A 15,115-nucleotide genomic window follows, 5' to 3' on the forward strand; every position below is an offset into this window, starting at 1 on the left:
AAAGTGATAACCTCCCCATGTCATGCCATCCTTACTGGCAAGTGTAGGGACTGACCACTCATGAACCTCCCAGCATAATAACCTTGCGACCCCCTGAGGGGTCATGACTCCCAGTTTGAGAATCCCTGACATATACAGAGGCCCCACTGCTCATGGGGCTGCTGCACTGTTCAAAGCTAGAGACCACAAAATATACTGAACATACTGATGTCTCTCAAACACAATGTTTTCAGGACCTTGTGATGTTTAATCCTGTTTCCTTTTTGCCATGCTCTTCTGTCCTTCTTTTTTCTCTCTTTAGAGGGAATACATTTAGTACTATTGGCGGGTTACATGGCTTTATTCAGTCAGATGAAGAACCCAAGTTTTATAGTGAAGTGACATGAAATTAGAAGCAGATGCAGAGATGCTGCCAATCTCTGAGACTTGATTGAGACAGCTTCTCTGTTCTATTTCTCAGAACGTCTCACCAGCTCTGGAAAGAAAATGGCAATGTGTACACTTTAAACATTTCTAATGAAGCAGGAATCTTTCCTGTATGCTGAAGTAGTTTAGTAAGAAAGAAAGTGAGACTTCAACAATCACTTTCAGAACAGATTTTGTTATTGGCAGAACAGGAAATATCCTTAGTGTATAATCTTGGCACAATATTTTCTAGTAAATACTAACTAGAAAAATACACTTGCCTTAAAGTCACTGTGCAAGTTTCCAGCCTGATTTAGTGCATTCAGCTGTCACAAATGATGGGTCAAATCTTGGCAGGTACTGATCACACAAAATTCCCTCTGATGTCTTAGAAGTTGCTGGTGCTCACATGTCTGTCAGCAGACAGGATTTTCTTCTGGCAGTAAAATGGCATCTGTGAGTGAGAGACACCAGGACCATTGAGAGCTGTGGAGACATTACACAGTATTTTTAGAAACAGTCAATTCTACCGGACATTGTTGGAAGCATTTTCTGTGCTTTTCTTTTCAAGTTGACTACTCCCACTGGGACCACGACCCCTTAAATGGGCCTCCAGCAGAGTTTTTGCTGTTCCTCTACCATCCGTTCCGAAAGTCCCTCTGTTTCTGTACAAACTCTGCAGAATCCCAGCACACCTGGAAATCTGTCCTTCGAGATGGGATCCGATATTGCAGCACAGGTAACATCTGGAAGTGCCTGCATTAATAGACCTGAGGCAACATCTGCAAATGGGGCTGAGAGCAGGAGTTTGCTACTTGCATGAGGATCCTTTTCTAAAATAGTGTGAAGTCCATTCAGTGAACTGAGGGCCCTATGAAATCCTGGAGACCACTGTAGACTCTTTGATTTCTGAATAAGATTCACATGTGATACTGATGAAAATCCAAAGAATGTGGCAAAACTCCTACAGTTTTTATTCTTCCCTGGATTGAATTTATGGCTTTAAATTCCAGCAAGTTCAGACAGTTTCTCTTTCATTTCTTTAAAGAGAGAGACTAGTGCACTTAGAGCCACAGAAATTCCCAGAGGTTCTTCCACCTTCTTTGTTGTTAGTGTAATGTTATTCTCTATCATAGGTTTTATATAGCACCTATTGTCATAGCATTTAAGCACTGCTTGTAACCAGATTTCAGTGTGCTAAGGATGGATCAGACTTTTCTGATTGACTTCCGCTAAATGTTGCTGGGATTAACTGGTATTTTGGATTCAGCTTTACAGAGACAGGACTCCTTTGAGATAGAGGCATTCCTGGAAGCTGTGCGATTTTACAGACAAGAGAGAGGTAGTTATGGAGCGGGGGATCTCCTCCTGGGAACAGAGTCTGAGGTTTGTAAACTGCTGAGCATTCCAATGCTGGAGTATTTAATGCATGCTCTGTGCTGGTAACTTGGTGAAGATGGTCTTTTTCTTTGGGTTTAGATTCTTAGTAATGTGCTGATGGAGGACTTGCTTCCAGTTCTGCAGTCTCAGGTCCCCCCAGATCTCAAAGGTTCAGAAAGCAGGAAGAAACAGACCTGGTGCCAGGTAAGTCAACAGAGCAATGCTAACATCTGAAACCCAAACTGATATTTCAGGATCTAACAATGAGCAACACTCACCTAACTTTTTAAACTGTATGGTTGGGGAGAGCACATTAGGAATTTGTACTTAACTCTAGACACCATCACAGGTCCTAACCGCATCAGCCACACCATCAGGAGCTCATTCACCTGCACATCTACTAATGTAATATATGCCATCATGTGCCAGCAATGCCCCTCTGCCATGTACATTGGCCAAACCGGACTGTCACTACGCAAAAAAATAAATGGACACAAATCAGACATAAAAAATGGTAACATCCATAAGCCAGTAGGAGAGCACTTCAATCTCCCAGGACACTCTGTAGCTGACTTGAAAATTGCCATACTTCAACAAAAAAACTTCAAAACCAGACTTCAGCGAGAAACTGCAGAACTGGAACTCATATGCAAACTTGACACAATCAGACTAGGTCTGAATAGGGACTTGGAATAGTTACCTCATTACAAGAAGTAATTGTCACTGTTCACACATTCTCACCTTCTAATCAATGGTTGTGAATAGGTCTCATCTACCCTAACTGAATTGACTTTGTTAGCACTTGCCCTCCCCATTGTTATGTTTCTTACCCTTGGATGTATATATATACCTCCTATCTGTGATTTCCATTTCATGCATCTGACAAAGTGGGTTGCAGCCCACGAAAGCTTATGCCCACAGAAATTTGTTAGTCTTTAAGGTGCTACAAGACTTTTGGTGTTTTTGCTGTATACAGACTAACACGACTACCCCTCTGGTACTTGATGTTTATTTGTCTGCCAGAGCAAAGAGCAACTCCACTAGCTACTGCTTTCAACGTCCCACAGACTAGCTACTGCATTCAACACCCATAGACTGTGCCTTTCATGTCTCCTGTGAAACTGCTGCCTTTAATGTAATGTGTTGTGCAAAATTTAAATGGAGCCTTTGTGGGGACTGATAGGTGTGTCCTGCTGTCTGTAGCTACATATTGTTACCAAGTAAATGATGCCCCAGGAGTGATTGGACTGGCCTTTGAATTGAGTCAGGTGGCTCTGGATGAGTCAATTAGAGCCCCATGCTTACAGATGTAATATAGGCAAAAGACAGTGCGCTAATCAGCTGTGAGCACAGTGACCTGACAAGGACTGTGCACCCAGCACGACCACCAGAAACGTCTCCTGATCTCTGCACATGGTCTGTATCAGAGTTTCTCAACCTTTTAAGTAGCAAATACCCCTAACTTCTGAAAATTTTAATTTAATTTTAATTTTAATAAGTACCCCAACAGTCAATTTTCCACCGGATTTTACATTTACAGACTCATGTGAGCCATATGTTGGAAGAAGGGCTGAGTATATAAAGCCCTGATACGACAGATGTCGGATCTAGTTTGAGTAAGGTTACCACCTTTAGACCGGGGTGTGTAACTCAAGTACGTATCTGGGCTAGAGGTGATGTTGGCCAAAGCTAGGAGGCTTTGAGTGGCATGCCAATGCTGGGGAATATAAAGTGCCGCGCCAAATTTTATGGCATAGATTTGAGAGGAGGAAGGGGTGAGAGAGAGAGAGAGAGAGGGTGAGAGAGAGAGAGAGAGAGAGAGAGAAACAGGAAAAGAGGGTAACTGGTGAAATCTGGGGCTGTCTTAGTTGTCAATTTCACTGCTCAGCTAGAACAGTGAAATTGACAAGTTTTCTGGGCACTGGGCTTTGAGCCCTGGAGGTAGGGTGCCACCTGGCTGACCGCCTGGGAGGTGAGCGACTGCCACCCAATCCAAGCTGGGGCAGAGGAGGCCTCCGCACCGGCTGGGACCCAGGGATGTGGGCAGGCGGCTGCTGCCTGTCTTCAAGCCAGGGTGCTAGAGGTTGTCCCTCGGCTTGGAGCCAGGGCGCAGGTGGCTGCCACCCAGCTGTGAGGCCAGCTCGTGAAACACAGGAGGCTGCCACCGGGCTCCCACCTTGGAGCTGGGACCTGGTGGAAAGCGGGGGCCTGCTGCCCGCCTCCCCCAGAAGCTAGTGGCTGCCGCCTGCCTCCTAGCTGGGAGATGTGACCAGGCGGGAAGCAGGGGGCTGCCACTCGCTTCCCAGCTGGGAGCTGTGACTGCGAAGGAAGTGGGAGGCTGCTGCCCGCCTTCCCCAGAAGTCGGGGGCTGCCACATGCCTCCCATCTGGGAATTGGGATGGGGTGGGAAGCGGGCTGCTGCCACCCAGCTTCCCCAGAAGTTGGCAGCTGCCGCCTGCCTCCCCTCCACTCTCTTTTTCCCCGGGTGCCCCCTGCCTGTGTCTCATGTACCCCCAGGGCATGTGTACCACAGGTTGAGAAACTATGGTCTGTATGATGCCTCTTACTTTCCCCCTGTTTTCTCCTGCCCTTTTGCTGATCTGGTCCCTGCTGTGGCTGGTCAGTTCCTGGAAGAGGTTTATACATTGGTCCTCAGCCAGGTCTCCAGTGAATTCCTGGATTTTCAGAGCAAGAATGAGAAACTCCACATTGAATTGGAGAAGAAGATTCGCCCTGATCTGGATCAGATGCTGAATTTAAAGGATCAGATATCTAGAAAACTCCAAGGTTAGAGGAAGGGGGTGAAGAGATGGGGAGCATGGTTCTATTCTGTTAATCCACGGGTTTTACTTTGCTTTAGAATTCTAACTCTCTCAATTCTATTTGAAATTCTAAGTAGTGTGTGTAGCATTATTTGTCACTGGAGAGGTTGGATTAGGAATGAGTTCATTATGCCTTACTGTTTTAGACAATGCTATGTGAACCTTGATTACTATATTTATGATTAGATGCTATTGTGTTGGGTACCCTAAATCAGTGGTTCTCAACCAAGGACACATGTCCCCCTGGAGAGGTATTCCAGGGGGTACTCAATTCATCTAGATCAGTGTTTCGCAACCTGGAGGTTGTAGCCCCTGGAGGGGGTGGGACACGGGATGGGTTTAGGGGATTCACAAGTGCAGGGCTGTTATTAGGGGGTGGCAAGCAGGACAACTGCCTGGGGTTCCACACCACAGGCGACACCGCAAAGCTAAATTACATACTTCAGTCCTGCTGCCTGGGGCGCAGGCTTCAGACAAATCTCACATGTGAAAAATAGGCTCAAGTATCACACTGAAATATGCGTACAATATTTATATTCCAATCAATTTATTTTATGATTATATGGTAAAAAGGCGAAAGTAAGCAATGTTTCAGTAATAGTGTGCTATGACACTTGGTTTTTTGGTGTCTGATTTTTGTAAGCAAGTAATTTTTAAGTGAGGTGAAATTTGGGGTACACAAGACAAATCAGACTCCTGAAAAGGGTACAGAAGTCTGAAAAGGCTGAGAACCACTGCCCTAAGTTGACAGAAACTATGGAGATGGGCACATTACAATTAAAGGATAGGTGGATGGATGAGTTTTTCTGCACTTTTCTACTTGAACCTGATTAATCCAGGACAACCTGAGTTCCACCGTGACTCTGTCAGACTAATTTAAGAGTTTCTGTCTTGGCAGTGGTAGTGCAGAGCCCAGCAGAATGCTGCTGTCACCAAGGAGTAGAGCCTGACCTGGACTGTGTGATGGAGGAGCTCATTCGCCCCATCAGTTTCGGGTTTGACATGGTGCGTTTGCTCTTCATAGACAGAATTGATGAGATGATCAGAAATGTGCAGGTTTTGCCTAGCACTATCTTGAAGGAAGAGGTAAGATATGGATGATATAACAGAGGACCATTTTGTCCTGTTCCCCTGGAGACCACCCTAAACCCCCACTTTCAGTACTGAGGATGGCAACTTAATTCCACCTGTCCCGTAGACCCAGAACACCAATGATCCACCTGCTCCTGTGTCTTGCCTCCAACAGTAACCACTGTAGAATATTTGTAATGTCTTCCTTATCACAATGATGCATCTACATTGTGCAGAATTGTACAATAGGAGGAAGAGTCTCCCTGGCCCCAAGCTCGAGATTATGCTCTGAACTGTGAGGATTGTGAGCTCATGTAACTTTCACCTAGCTGCTGTTTTAACTGTACAGTGCAGTTCATTCAGATCAGTGCCACATGCTGTTTTGAATCTGACTACACCACAGATGCAGCTTGATATAAAGGAAGGCAACTTTGCTGAACAAGAATATGGTGTCTGAACTTGTCTCAGAGTCTGCTAGGGTCACCCATATACCCAGGTATTGTGGGACAACATGGCTCCAAAGACAAGTAGTCAATGCTCTTTTGCAAAGAGATGCCTTCTTTTCAGTTTTACATTGCTTGGGCATGGATAATGGCTTTAACTTATATAGTTTCCCATATAATACTAATACTTCACATTTAGGTAGGCTTTCACTGCATCTAGGAACTGTACAGACCATAACTAGCAGACTATTGGTCTGATACAGGTTCTCACACTTGGGGAAATGACCTGGAAACCTGGATTCATGGAGCCATGTTACGTGAAGGCTAATCTCTACAAAGACAGTCTGCAGGGACTGAAGGAGAGATTTGGCTTTCATGGTGTGGCAAGTTTAATTCTCAGTGCCCAGAACCTCATGCAGCAGGTAAGTGGTGATACTTTGAGAGAACAGAATGATGGGGGAGGCAACCTCTGAGTGGAGGTAAAGGGAAGGGGCAGTACATTCATTCCCTGTGTGTTCAGTTCTGAGCGGATCTATTTTTACCTTTATTTTGTGTAGGACTTCCTTTTTCCCTTGGGCATCTGCAGGGTATGAAGGGATTATATAACCAATATTAGAAAGAAAGCAGGCTTAGAGGGTGGCTACTACCAAACCCTGGAGGTGGGAAGATGTGGAACCGAGTTTTGACTATGGTCTCTGAATGTGCTCGCTCCCCTACTCATTTGACAAATTTTTGTCTTTTGTAGCTAATGCAAAATTCAGTCCATACATTCCAGCAGCTTTCAGAGCAACATTTGAGCTCTGCAACTAACCACAGCCAAATCACCCAGACTCTGGAAAAGGTCAAAGCTCGTGTGCTGAAGGTAAGATGTGCAATGCTCTGATCTTCTTTTTGGGTAAAGTCTTATTTCTTTGGATCATATTCTCTCTGCACTTGTTGGCTTTTCTGTTGTGCATGCTGCCTTGGATGCTGTGTTCCCCACATGTCCTTGAGCTGCCCTAGGTGGATAGATGCAGAAGTTGTTGTGGGGAAGTTTCCTGATTGTTGTGCTGATTCCTCTTTCAATTGGGCTGTGGTTGGTTTTCAGAAATTTGACTATGACAGCAGTTCCACCCGGAAGGAGTTTGCACAGGAGTGGCTGGTTCAGATTTTTTTTCCCTTTCTGCTGAAGAATCTGGAGCCCAGATGTAAACTGGTGAGGCCTGATTCTGAATGAAGGTGAAGGGGCCCAAACCCCATTTGTAAACTGATGGAGCTCATACAAAATGATTTTATTTTATCAAACTATTCCATTTTATTCTTCAGAAAAGCTTCGCTAGCCCTGTGAACTTCAGTGGGCTAATAGGAGAATCCCCCTTCCCTCAGTACCTTTCATTGAATTTAAGACCAGAAAGGGTCATTAGATCATTTAGTCTGGCCTTTCATTATAGCTTTCCAGCGTGGCAGGGCTTGACTGTGATGCCAAGAAAGGAGATGCCTAAAGAACCTTACAGGCCATTCTCAGCAGGCAGCCAATAAACTCCTTCCAAATGGCCATGAATGTACTTCTATTTCACATCATGACTATTACTGCCATGTAACTGTTTCCCCAAAATTTCCCCCTCCATTTTATAATTTTTCTGCACTGCCACCAGCCTGACTCAGTACCTTGAGCCAGGACAATGGTTGAGTTTGACTCCCTGTGGAGCTAGTCCTGGTGCTTGTCAGTGGGCTGCTGGTGGTAGAGGGCACTGTGTCCTGAGATTAAAACTTTGTCTCTAGTGATCAGGAGTCTGGGAAGCTTGATACTAAATTTGGTTAACTTTTCCCCGGAGCTCTGGGGAGTTTGAACTAATTCCAGTAAACCCTTCCCAGGTTTAACCATGTAGGCTCCACTTTCTGAACCTGGAAATACATATGATATGTTGTACAGATCCAGCTTTAAGGGTTGTCAGTTCAGGTGCCAGAAACTGCAGGGTGCTATTGGAATTCCAGGTGAATATTTATTCCCTAAGGTGGAACATATTTTGGCTCACTTTAGGCGCTGTCTAATCCAAAAATGGCCCTGCCTATCTGTGGGATTAAGGCGTATCTGTTACTGACACTGGTAGATTTCCCTCTCTTGTACCTTCTTTGGTAGGAGCTGCCCAAGTATGAAAATTATGTGTTTGCTGACTTCAGTGGCATCATCAATGTTGAAAATATTTATGAAGAAATGGTTCTGGCTATTTTGCAGCAGGCAGTCAGCAAAGGTGAGTAGAAAATGGGTTCCATCCTAAAACAGACCAAAGTCAGCACTGTTTGGTCCTTCATCCTCTGCTAAAGAGAGGACAGACTATCCCAACCAAAAATGTTTACTGCTGCCTATAATTTCCCCTCTGTTGCCAGACCTGTAACTTCCCCTCTGTTGACTGCTGTAAGGTTTTTAAAAGCATTTTGTGATTTGTGATTCAGTCCAGACTAGTAAGGGGTTGTGTTACTGCCTGCCTTGCAACTTTGGGTGCCTTACATGTTGTGCTGCTCTGGCTCACAGCCCTGACACCAATAGGCAGTGCAGGCCACACCCTGCTTCCACCGGCCAGTTAGATTTGCAGTGACCCCAACACTCTCTCCAGTCCTAAATGTCCCCAAAACTGTCTCCCTGCAATGTTCAACCCTCGCTTGGAATGCTCAGAAATTATTACATTTGGTGCTGCTTTAAAGAGAGAGACTCAGGAGATGGTTATCTTGACTGAAGTTAACAATCACTTCAGTTCAACCAAAGCACTGTGTTGGGTTCAATAAAGAGTAAAATAAGTTTTTTCAATCAAAAAGAGAGAGGTTTTAAGACTGTTCAAGTACCAGGGATAAAGATAGAAAGGGTTACAAAAAAAGTAAAACTACACTTTTTAATGGCTAAGACCTACCTTAATAAGCTACAGTCTTTTCTCAAGGTAGTTTCCTCACCAGTCTTCCTTTTTCTACAGTGACTGACTAGCTCTTAGTCATGATCCCCACAGAGTCCAAGGTGCTGGTTTTCCTTGTCTCCTCAGGAGAAGGATAACTTAGGGGCTTTCTTCCCCTCTCTATATAGTCCAGTAAACCTTGGAAAAGTCTCTCTCAAAGTTCACTGACCTTGCTTCAAGAGGCTGAAAGTCTTCCTGTGGGTGTTGTCTTCAGTCCCTGTTGACATTAAGTGATCATTTTTACCCACTTGCTCCCCCTGAGTTTTTGTTTGCTTGCCATGCAAATGTGCTTTTCTTTGGTCACACTTTGGTCAGTGAGAGACCTTCAAGCAGAGGAAACCACATTCCTTTGTCTGTTTTTTATCTTCCTCTGGTATGCCTGGTTTAAACACATTTTAGTCATAATTCCAGCACATCTTTTGTGGGTTGACCCTACATACATCATGCAAAAATATTCATGATCAGTGAGTTATTGGTTATCCAGTGACACATTACATGACTCCTTTTAGATACAAATTATAATAATAGTGAGTTGGAGTACACTGAGCTGGTCAGGCCAGCTGAAGCTCACTGCTAGATACCAGGGAGCCTGTTGCCTTCTGGCAGGGGAATGCTCTTACGGTCATATGCATCTATAGGCATTTACATGCTTTCCTGTTCAAAGGACTTTCCATGTTATTTGTGTTATTCCATATGTTTTCATATGTTTGTGGTAAGTTCCAGGATTCCCATGTTGAACTATCTTACTCCTGCCAGTCTCCACCTTCTCTTTCCCTTCCCGCTCTCATTGTAGCCCAAACATTTCCCACTGGCTAGTGTGGTGGAAATAATATCCCATTTTACAGCCGTGATGTCATTGCAAGCCTGCATATTACTGATTGCTTTTAAAGTGTTCATAAAAGAGCTTTTATGCTCAGGCTATATAGTTAATGTGGTCACTTTAAAACCAGGCGTCTGTCCTGCCCATCTGCTTGCACTGGCTCCTCTGACCAAATCAGCCCCAAAGGCCATTTTTCACTCTTCAAATATGTTTTGGTGGGGGATAAGACAGATGGAGCATGTAACAGCAGAGCTTTTAAAGCCTCAAGAGCAGTCACAGAGGCTTGCTCTTGGCTACCACACTAGAGGTGGGGATAACCTGGCTTCCCCTGTGGACAGAAAAATGTCAAGAAGGGCTCATAAAAACTATGACACAGGGACGGAGGGAATATGAATATAGGTGATATGCTGCGCAGGGAGCATGACTATAAACAAATGCAGTAGGGAGGGAGCAGGGATAGAGAACAGAGCAAGATTTGGTATTTCCTTTTCTCTCACTTTCTGTTGTTCTGTGTTTCAGCCCTGAAAGAGGCTTCAAGTCAAAACAGACATAATCTTTACAGTGACAGCTTCTCTTGTGTTCTGGACAGTGTGGACAACTTGCTGCAGCAGGAAAGATCCCAGGAACACTCTGAAATAAGGACAGGAGCCTTAGGTGGTAATGCCACATCAGACACCATGACTCTCATCCCGTCTAGTCAGTGAGACTGCTTCAGACAAGAAAGCATGGAAATACGAAGGAGGCTCAGCTGGGTCTGCAAATCCTCCCAAAAAGAAAAGGCCAATCTTCCCAATAACTTCGCATTGTCATAAAGAAGCAGAAAAATCTTTGAGGGTGTTGCCTGATCATAGGAATTGGATACACAAGAAGGCCTCAGAACCAGACATGCAAAGCATCTGCATTACTGAACCTGCTGGACATGTTGCAGAGAAGACTGCAACTGTGCCTGAGGCTGAAAACAATATCTGGGTAGAAGACCCAAATAAAAAGAGATGTAATGTCAAGTCATGGAGCCCTTATGCAAGGAACAAAGATCTACAAGAGCACAGAACATCATAAATGAACTTTCTGCAGCCAAAGTTGCTGTAGAGAACATGAAAGAAGAATGGGAGAGGGTGATGTTTGAGCAAGGAAGTCAAGGGCAGGATGGAGAATTAGAGTTAAATCCAGCTTGGATTAAAGGAGCAGGACAAAGTGGTGAGAATAACCAAATACAGAGAGTTATTGCAGGATCAAGAAGGTCCCTGCAGGGAATCTGGTGACTGCCCTTTTGTAGCAAATACAAGTATGTCCAAGAACCAGAGTCCAACATCAGACCATACAAATTTTGGCAACTCTCAGGCTAACTTTTGGCCTAATACCAATTAATAGCAGGTAACGGGTTTGGACTGAGATGCATATAGGGACAATGGAGGTTTAACAGAGGGAAAATTACAAAGATCAGCAATGAATCATGTGGCATCAATTGAGTGGGATGGAGACAAGTTAGGAAAAAAATCGGTGCAGTTGGGAAATGCCTACAATATCAATGGGTGAAGGCAAATGCAGTGTGGAGGAAGCTTGCAATGGGCAAATGATCGTATTCTGTTCGTTTTCTGTGAAAGGTACAAGAGATGCAGCTCAGACACACCGACTTCAGGAACATGGTGATGAAGTCATGGAATTACATGCCCAAAAGTTGGTTCCTATGGAGGGTCTGGAAAGAAAGGTCTATCAGCTGGAGCTCGGGAGTGATGTTCAGCAAGAATTCAAAGGGCACAGGCATGCAGGTCAACTGGCTGAAGGCAAGTCTGCTCCCTTTTTACTCACTGGAAGCCTGAGACATGAAGCTGTCCATGAGCGTCCTGTCCCTGGGCACAAGAAGAATCTAGTCAAGTAACCTGCCAGAACTTGCAGTCCCAACAGGAAATGAACAAGGGGGAGACGACAGAGGCAGACTTCAAGAAGACAGATAAAACTGTGTTTCTAGAGAGTCTGTCCATAGCTGTTGAAATGGAAATGTTCCAAACAGATCTGCTGGAAATGGATCTTGAAGACAACAGAGACCAGGGAAGTTGTCAATAAACTGAACCTCTGAAATAGAAGTACAAAGAGCAAGATCTAATGGATATTGACCATCAAAGAGTAGAGAGATGACAAAGCTTAATACTCACATTCAACTTCCTTGATACTTTGATGGATGCTTCATATCCCCATGTTAGCAAATAATGCAGAGTGCCAAGGCAAATGAGGCTGTGAAGGGACTGCCAATCGCATGGCACCTGAAGGTTATCACAGGTAGTTCTGCAGCAATGACCCATACATAGTGGGAGATGCAGAGATTTTCATTCTCAAGGTCTTATGAATGTGAATTGAAAGAACTGGAGTTGGTCCTGCTTCTCAGAGCAGAAAACTGAGAGCAAAAGCTGAGGGATTGGAAAGTAATGGACATTTATGTAAGACATTTAATATTTATGCATATCATATTGTGTATCTTAATATCTATCAGAAATCCTCAGGCTCTTAATTCTCTCCTTTCTGCCATTAGTCCCTGTGTGGCTTTTCATTCCATTTGTAAGTGAAAATGCTGAAGGTGTTTGTAAAGGGCCTTCAAGTCAGAGTGTGTACACAACACAGTATTATGTGGTTATCTCAAGGTATTTATGTTCTGGAAGAGTGTTCCAGAGAGAGACAACAGAAATTCTGCAGCTAATAAGACATCACCAATAAACCCTTCCCAGTTTCTACAAACAGCAGCATACACTGATGCTGTTTCTGTCCTGTTCCACTCCTTTGTGACTCAGACAGTGAAAACTAGCCCCATTGCCCTAATTTGGGAGTTCTTACAGGTACAAAGCTGGCATAGTCATATCCTGTCACCCTCTTGGAGCCCCCAGTGCAGTAGGCAGGAAGGAGGTTATCAGGAATGGAAGAGGAATAGCTGGACTGTGCTTCGCTATAGCCATGCTCTGGTGGAGAACTGGGGTCCTACCCTCTGCAATGCCAAGCATAAACTCAACAAAACAAAAAATCTGCTCCTCTGTATCTAGCTTCTTTGTAGTTATAGTAGGGCAGTTATAGTAGGGGAAGACAGTGAAGTAGCATCATCTCTGATACCCTGCTGCTGTTGAAATTAACAACTCATTGAATTCTATGAGCAAGATTGAGCCATTACGTAACAAGGCTCAAGGAGACTCTTTTACAGTGGCCACAGGACTCCTGTTTAGCTTAGTTAATCCATTTATTCCATGTTTGTTCAGATGGACTGACCCATAGAACCTAAAGTTCATTGGAATGGTTGCCATAATAGAGGTAATATCTGTTTAATATATACTTCACCCAAAAATAGAAACTAATAATTTAAAACTTCAGATACATGAAAACCTTTTTAGTATGCTGACCTGCAATTTGTCAAGAGACGGGAACTCTGTCTAGTGTGGTCTTTTTTTCCTAATCCCCAACATGTTGTCAAGCTTTTGAGTATTCCTTGTTTATTCCAATGTACAACTTATTATTTAATGCTTTATATGGTTTATACAAACAGGTGTTTACAGTTAAGTGCTAATATAATTAGACAGTGATGTAAGAAAAAAACGTAATCTGTATTTATTTGAATAAAATGTATTAAAATCCAAAATGTGGTATTTACAAAATTGTCACTTTTGTAAGTTTTGTGGTTTTCAAAAAGGGAACACATCTGCCACATTGAGATGACTCTTAACTGCTTACCAAATGATACTAAAGATTTTCCATGCACTGAAGCTGCATTGCTTGACAAAGATCAAACCTATCACAGGCTTTTAGGATGGAATTATTTTACTAACTACATTCAGTTCTAATCTTGTACTTTGAAATTTGATCTTATTGAACCATGGTCTTTTAAGACCCCAGCGCTAACCTAGTTATTCATTCTTTTCAGTTCAGGTTCTGTACAATTTGAGATGGTCCATTTGTGGGGAACTGAAATTTATGCCTTACTACTTGTCCAAAATGCCTGATTTCCAGTCTTAATTAATTGGTTGCACTAGTGAGTGGTGATGGTTGTTTATGGATGATATTACATTTTAGCAGTACATTTTTAAAGAGAAAAATGTAACTTTAGCCATTGGTGTCAGCTGCTCCTGCCTCTGGCTTCAAGATGAGTATAACTTCTTGTAACCCTTTCTCCTGCCACATGCCAGGGGCCAGGAAATAGACCACTCTTAACCAGCAGGCCTACATCTGTCATAGTTCCTGTGTGTCATTAAAGATGAGGCAAGATGGTATCTAGCTATTCATATTGAATAATTAAGCTCCACAGTATCTAAGCATGTTCAGTAGTGGATTAAGTGATGTGATTAAAATGTCACGTTTTCTTCCTTTTCCTGTGGGGAGAAATGGGTGCAAGGGAGTGTTTTTTATTTGGATTTTTTTTATAATATATATGCACTGTTGAAATAATTGAGCCTAAAAATTTAACCAAAGTGTGAGCTCCACTGTAAAAAGTATATAAAAGTTCATAAGATGTTACAATAACCTATAACAAGTGTTGATGGGAAAAGGTACAAAAGGGAGACACACTAAATTAGTGCAAACATACAAGGCCAAATAGATATGATTCAAGAACTGTATTGAACTCATGCTTGTTAAAAACAGGCGCTACAGAGCTGGAAGCTAATAAGCTAAAATTGGTACATTCACTATTAGGTCTAATTGGTGGACAAAATAATGAAGGGATGGGTTACACCACTCATCACTCCCTTTTTGGGTCCTTTAAAAGAAAGAGCTTGTGTGGAAAAAGTATGAAAGAACAAAAAGGTAAAGAATGAAAGAACAGACAGAGGCTTCTGGAATGAACTTCAGCAGTGTGGTTGTCACCCGCACTATCTCTTGGGTGCTTGGGCCTTTGTCATCCTGTACCTGAGAGAGGGCCCAGATGACATCACCCATATGAGCTCCACATGAATCTCAAACATCACCTCAGATAAATTACCACCTACATAGTACTGTATTCCAAGACCTGGACCTGTTTAGCAGTGTTTACTTTTGTACAGTGTCTGGCTTATGTTGATGCCTTTGGTGCATTTATTCCATCAAAATTAAACAAAGCACGAGCTGGGTGGCTGTGTTATTTCAGAAAAGGCAAGGTCAAAGAAATGATCCTTGCTGCTGGAGGAGGTTTGTGATGGTCCTTGTTTGTGGGGGACTTAATTCTACACTCTTGACTGTGATTGCCAGCAAACTGTCTTCAGCACACATGAGCTTTACTCATACTGTATTCTCGTGGAGGAA

At 43.3% G+C, this 15,115-nt stretch overlaps 1 protein-coding gene across 1 annotated transcript; it reads left to right on the forward strand.

Moving 5' to 3' along the window:
* The first annotated feature begins 1,794 nt into the window (after positions 1–1,794).
* On the forward strand, positions 1,795–13,463 carry NIBAN3 (niban apoptosis regulator 3). The gene is made up of 8 exons (XM_067560679.1): positions 1,795–1,989; positions 4,410–4,572; positions 5,506–5,693; positions 6,385–6,543; positions 6,867–6,983; positions 7,155–7,316; positions 8,241–8,352; positions 10,385–13,463. The coding sequence occupies exons 1-8, from the start codon at positions 1,903–1,905 to the stop codon at positions 10,567–10,569; spliced, it is 1,173 nt and encodes a 390-aa protein (XP_067416780.1). The 5' UTR covers positions 1,795–1,902; the 3' UTR covers positions 10,570–13,463.
* Positions 13,464–15,115: the final 1,652 nt, after the last annotated feature.

The sequence above is a fragment of the Emydura macquarii genome, unplaced genomic scaffold (assembly GCF_026122565.2).
Source record: "Emydura macquarii macquarii isolate MOO-44397 ecotype Brisbane River unplaced genomic scaffold, CSIRO-AGI_Emac_v2 contig_2292, whole genome shotgun sequence".
NCBI classification, from domain to species: domain Eukaryota; kingdom Metazoa; phylum Chordata; order Testudines; family Chelidae; genus Emydura; species Emydura macquarii.

Excerpts from the sequence above, each read along its gene's own strand:
- NIBAN3 (XM_067560679.1), top strand. The coding sequence starts at position 1,903 with ATGGAGGACTTGCTTCCAGTTCTGCAGTCTCAGGTCCCCCCAGATCTC. Across the intron at positions 1,990-4,409 it reads AGAAACAGACCTGGTGCCAG|TTCCTGGAAGAGGTTTATAC; the intron begins GTAAGTCAACAG and ends GTGGCTGGTCAG. Across the intron at positions 7,317-8,240 it reads TGGAGCCCAGATGTAAACTG|GAGCTGCCCAAGTATGAAAA; the intron begins GTGAGGCCTGAT and ends CTTCTTTGGTAG.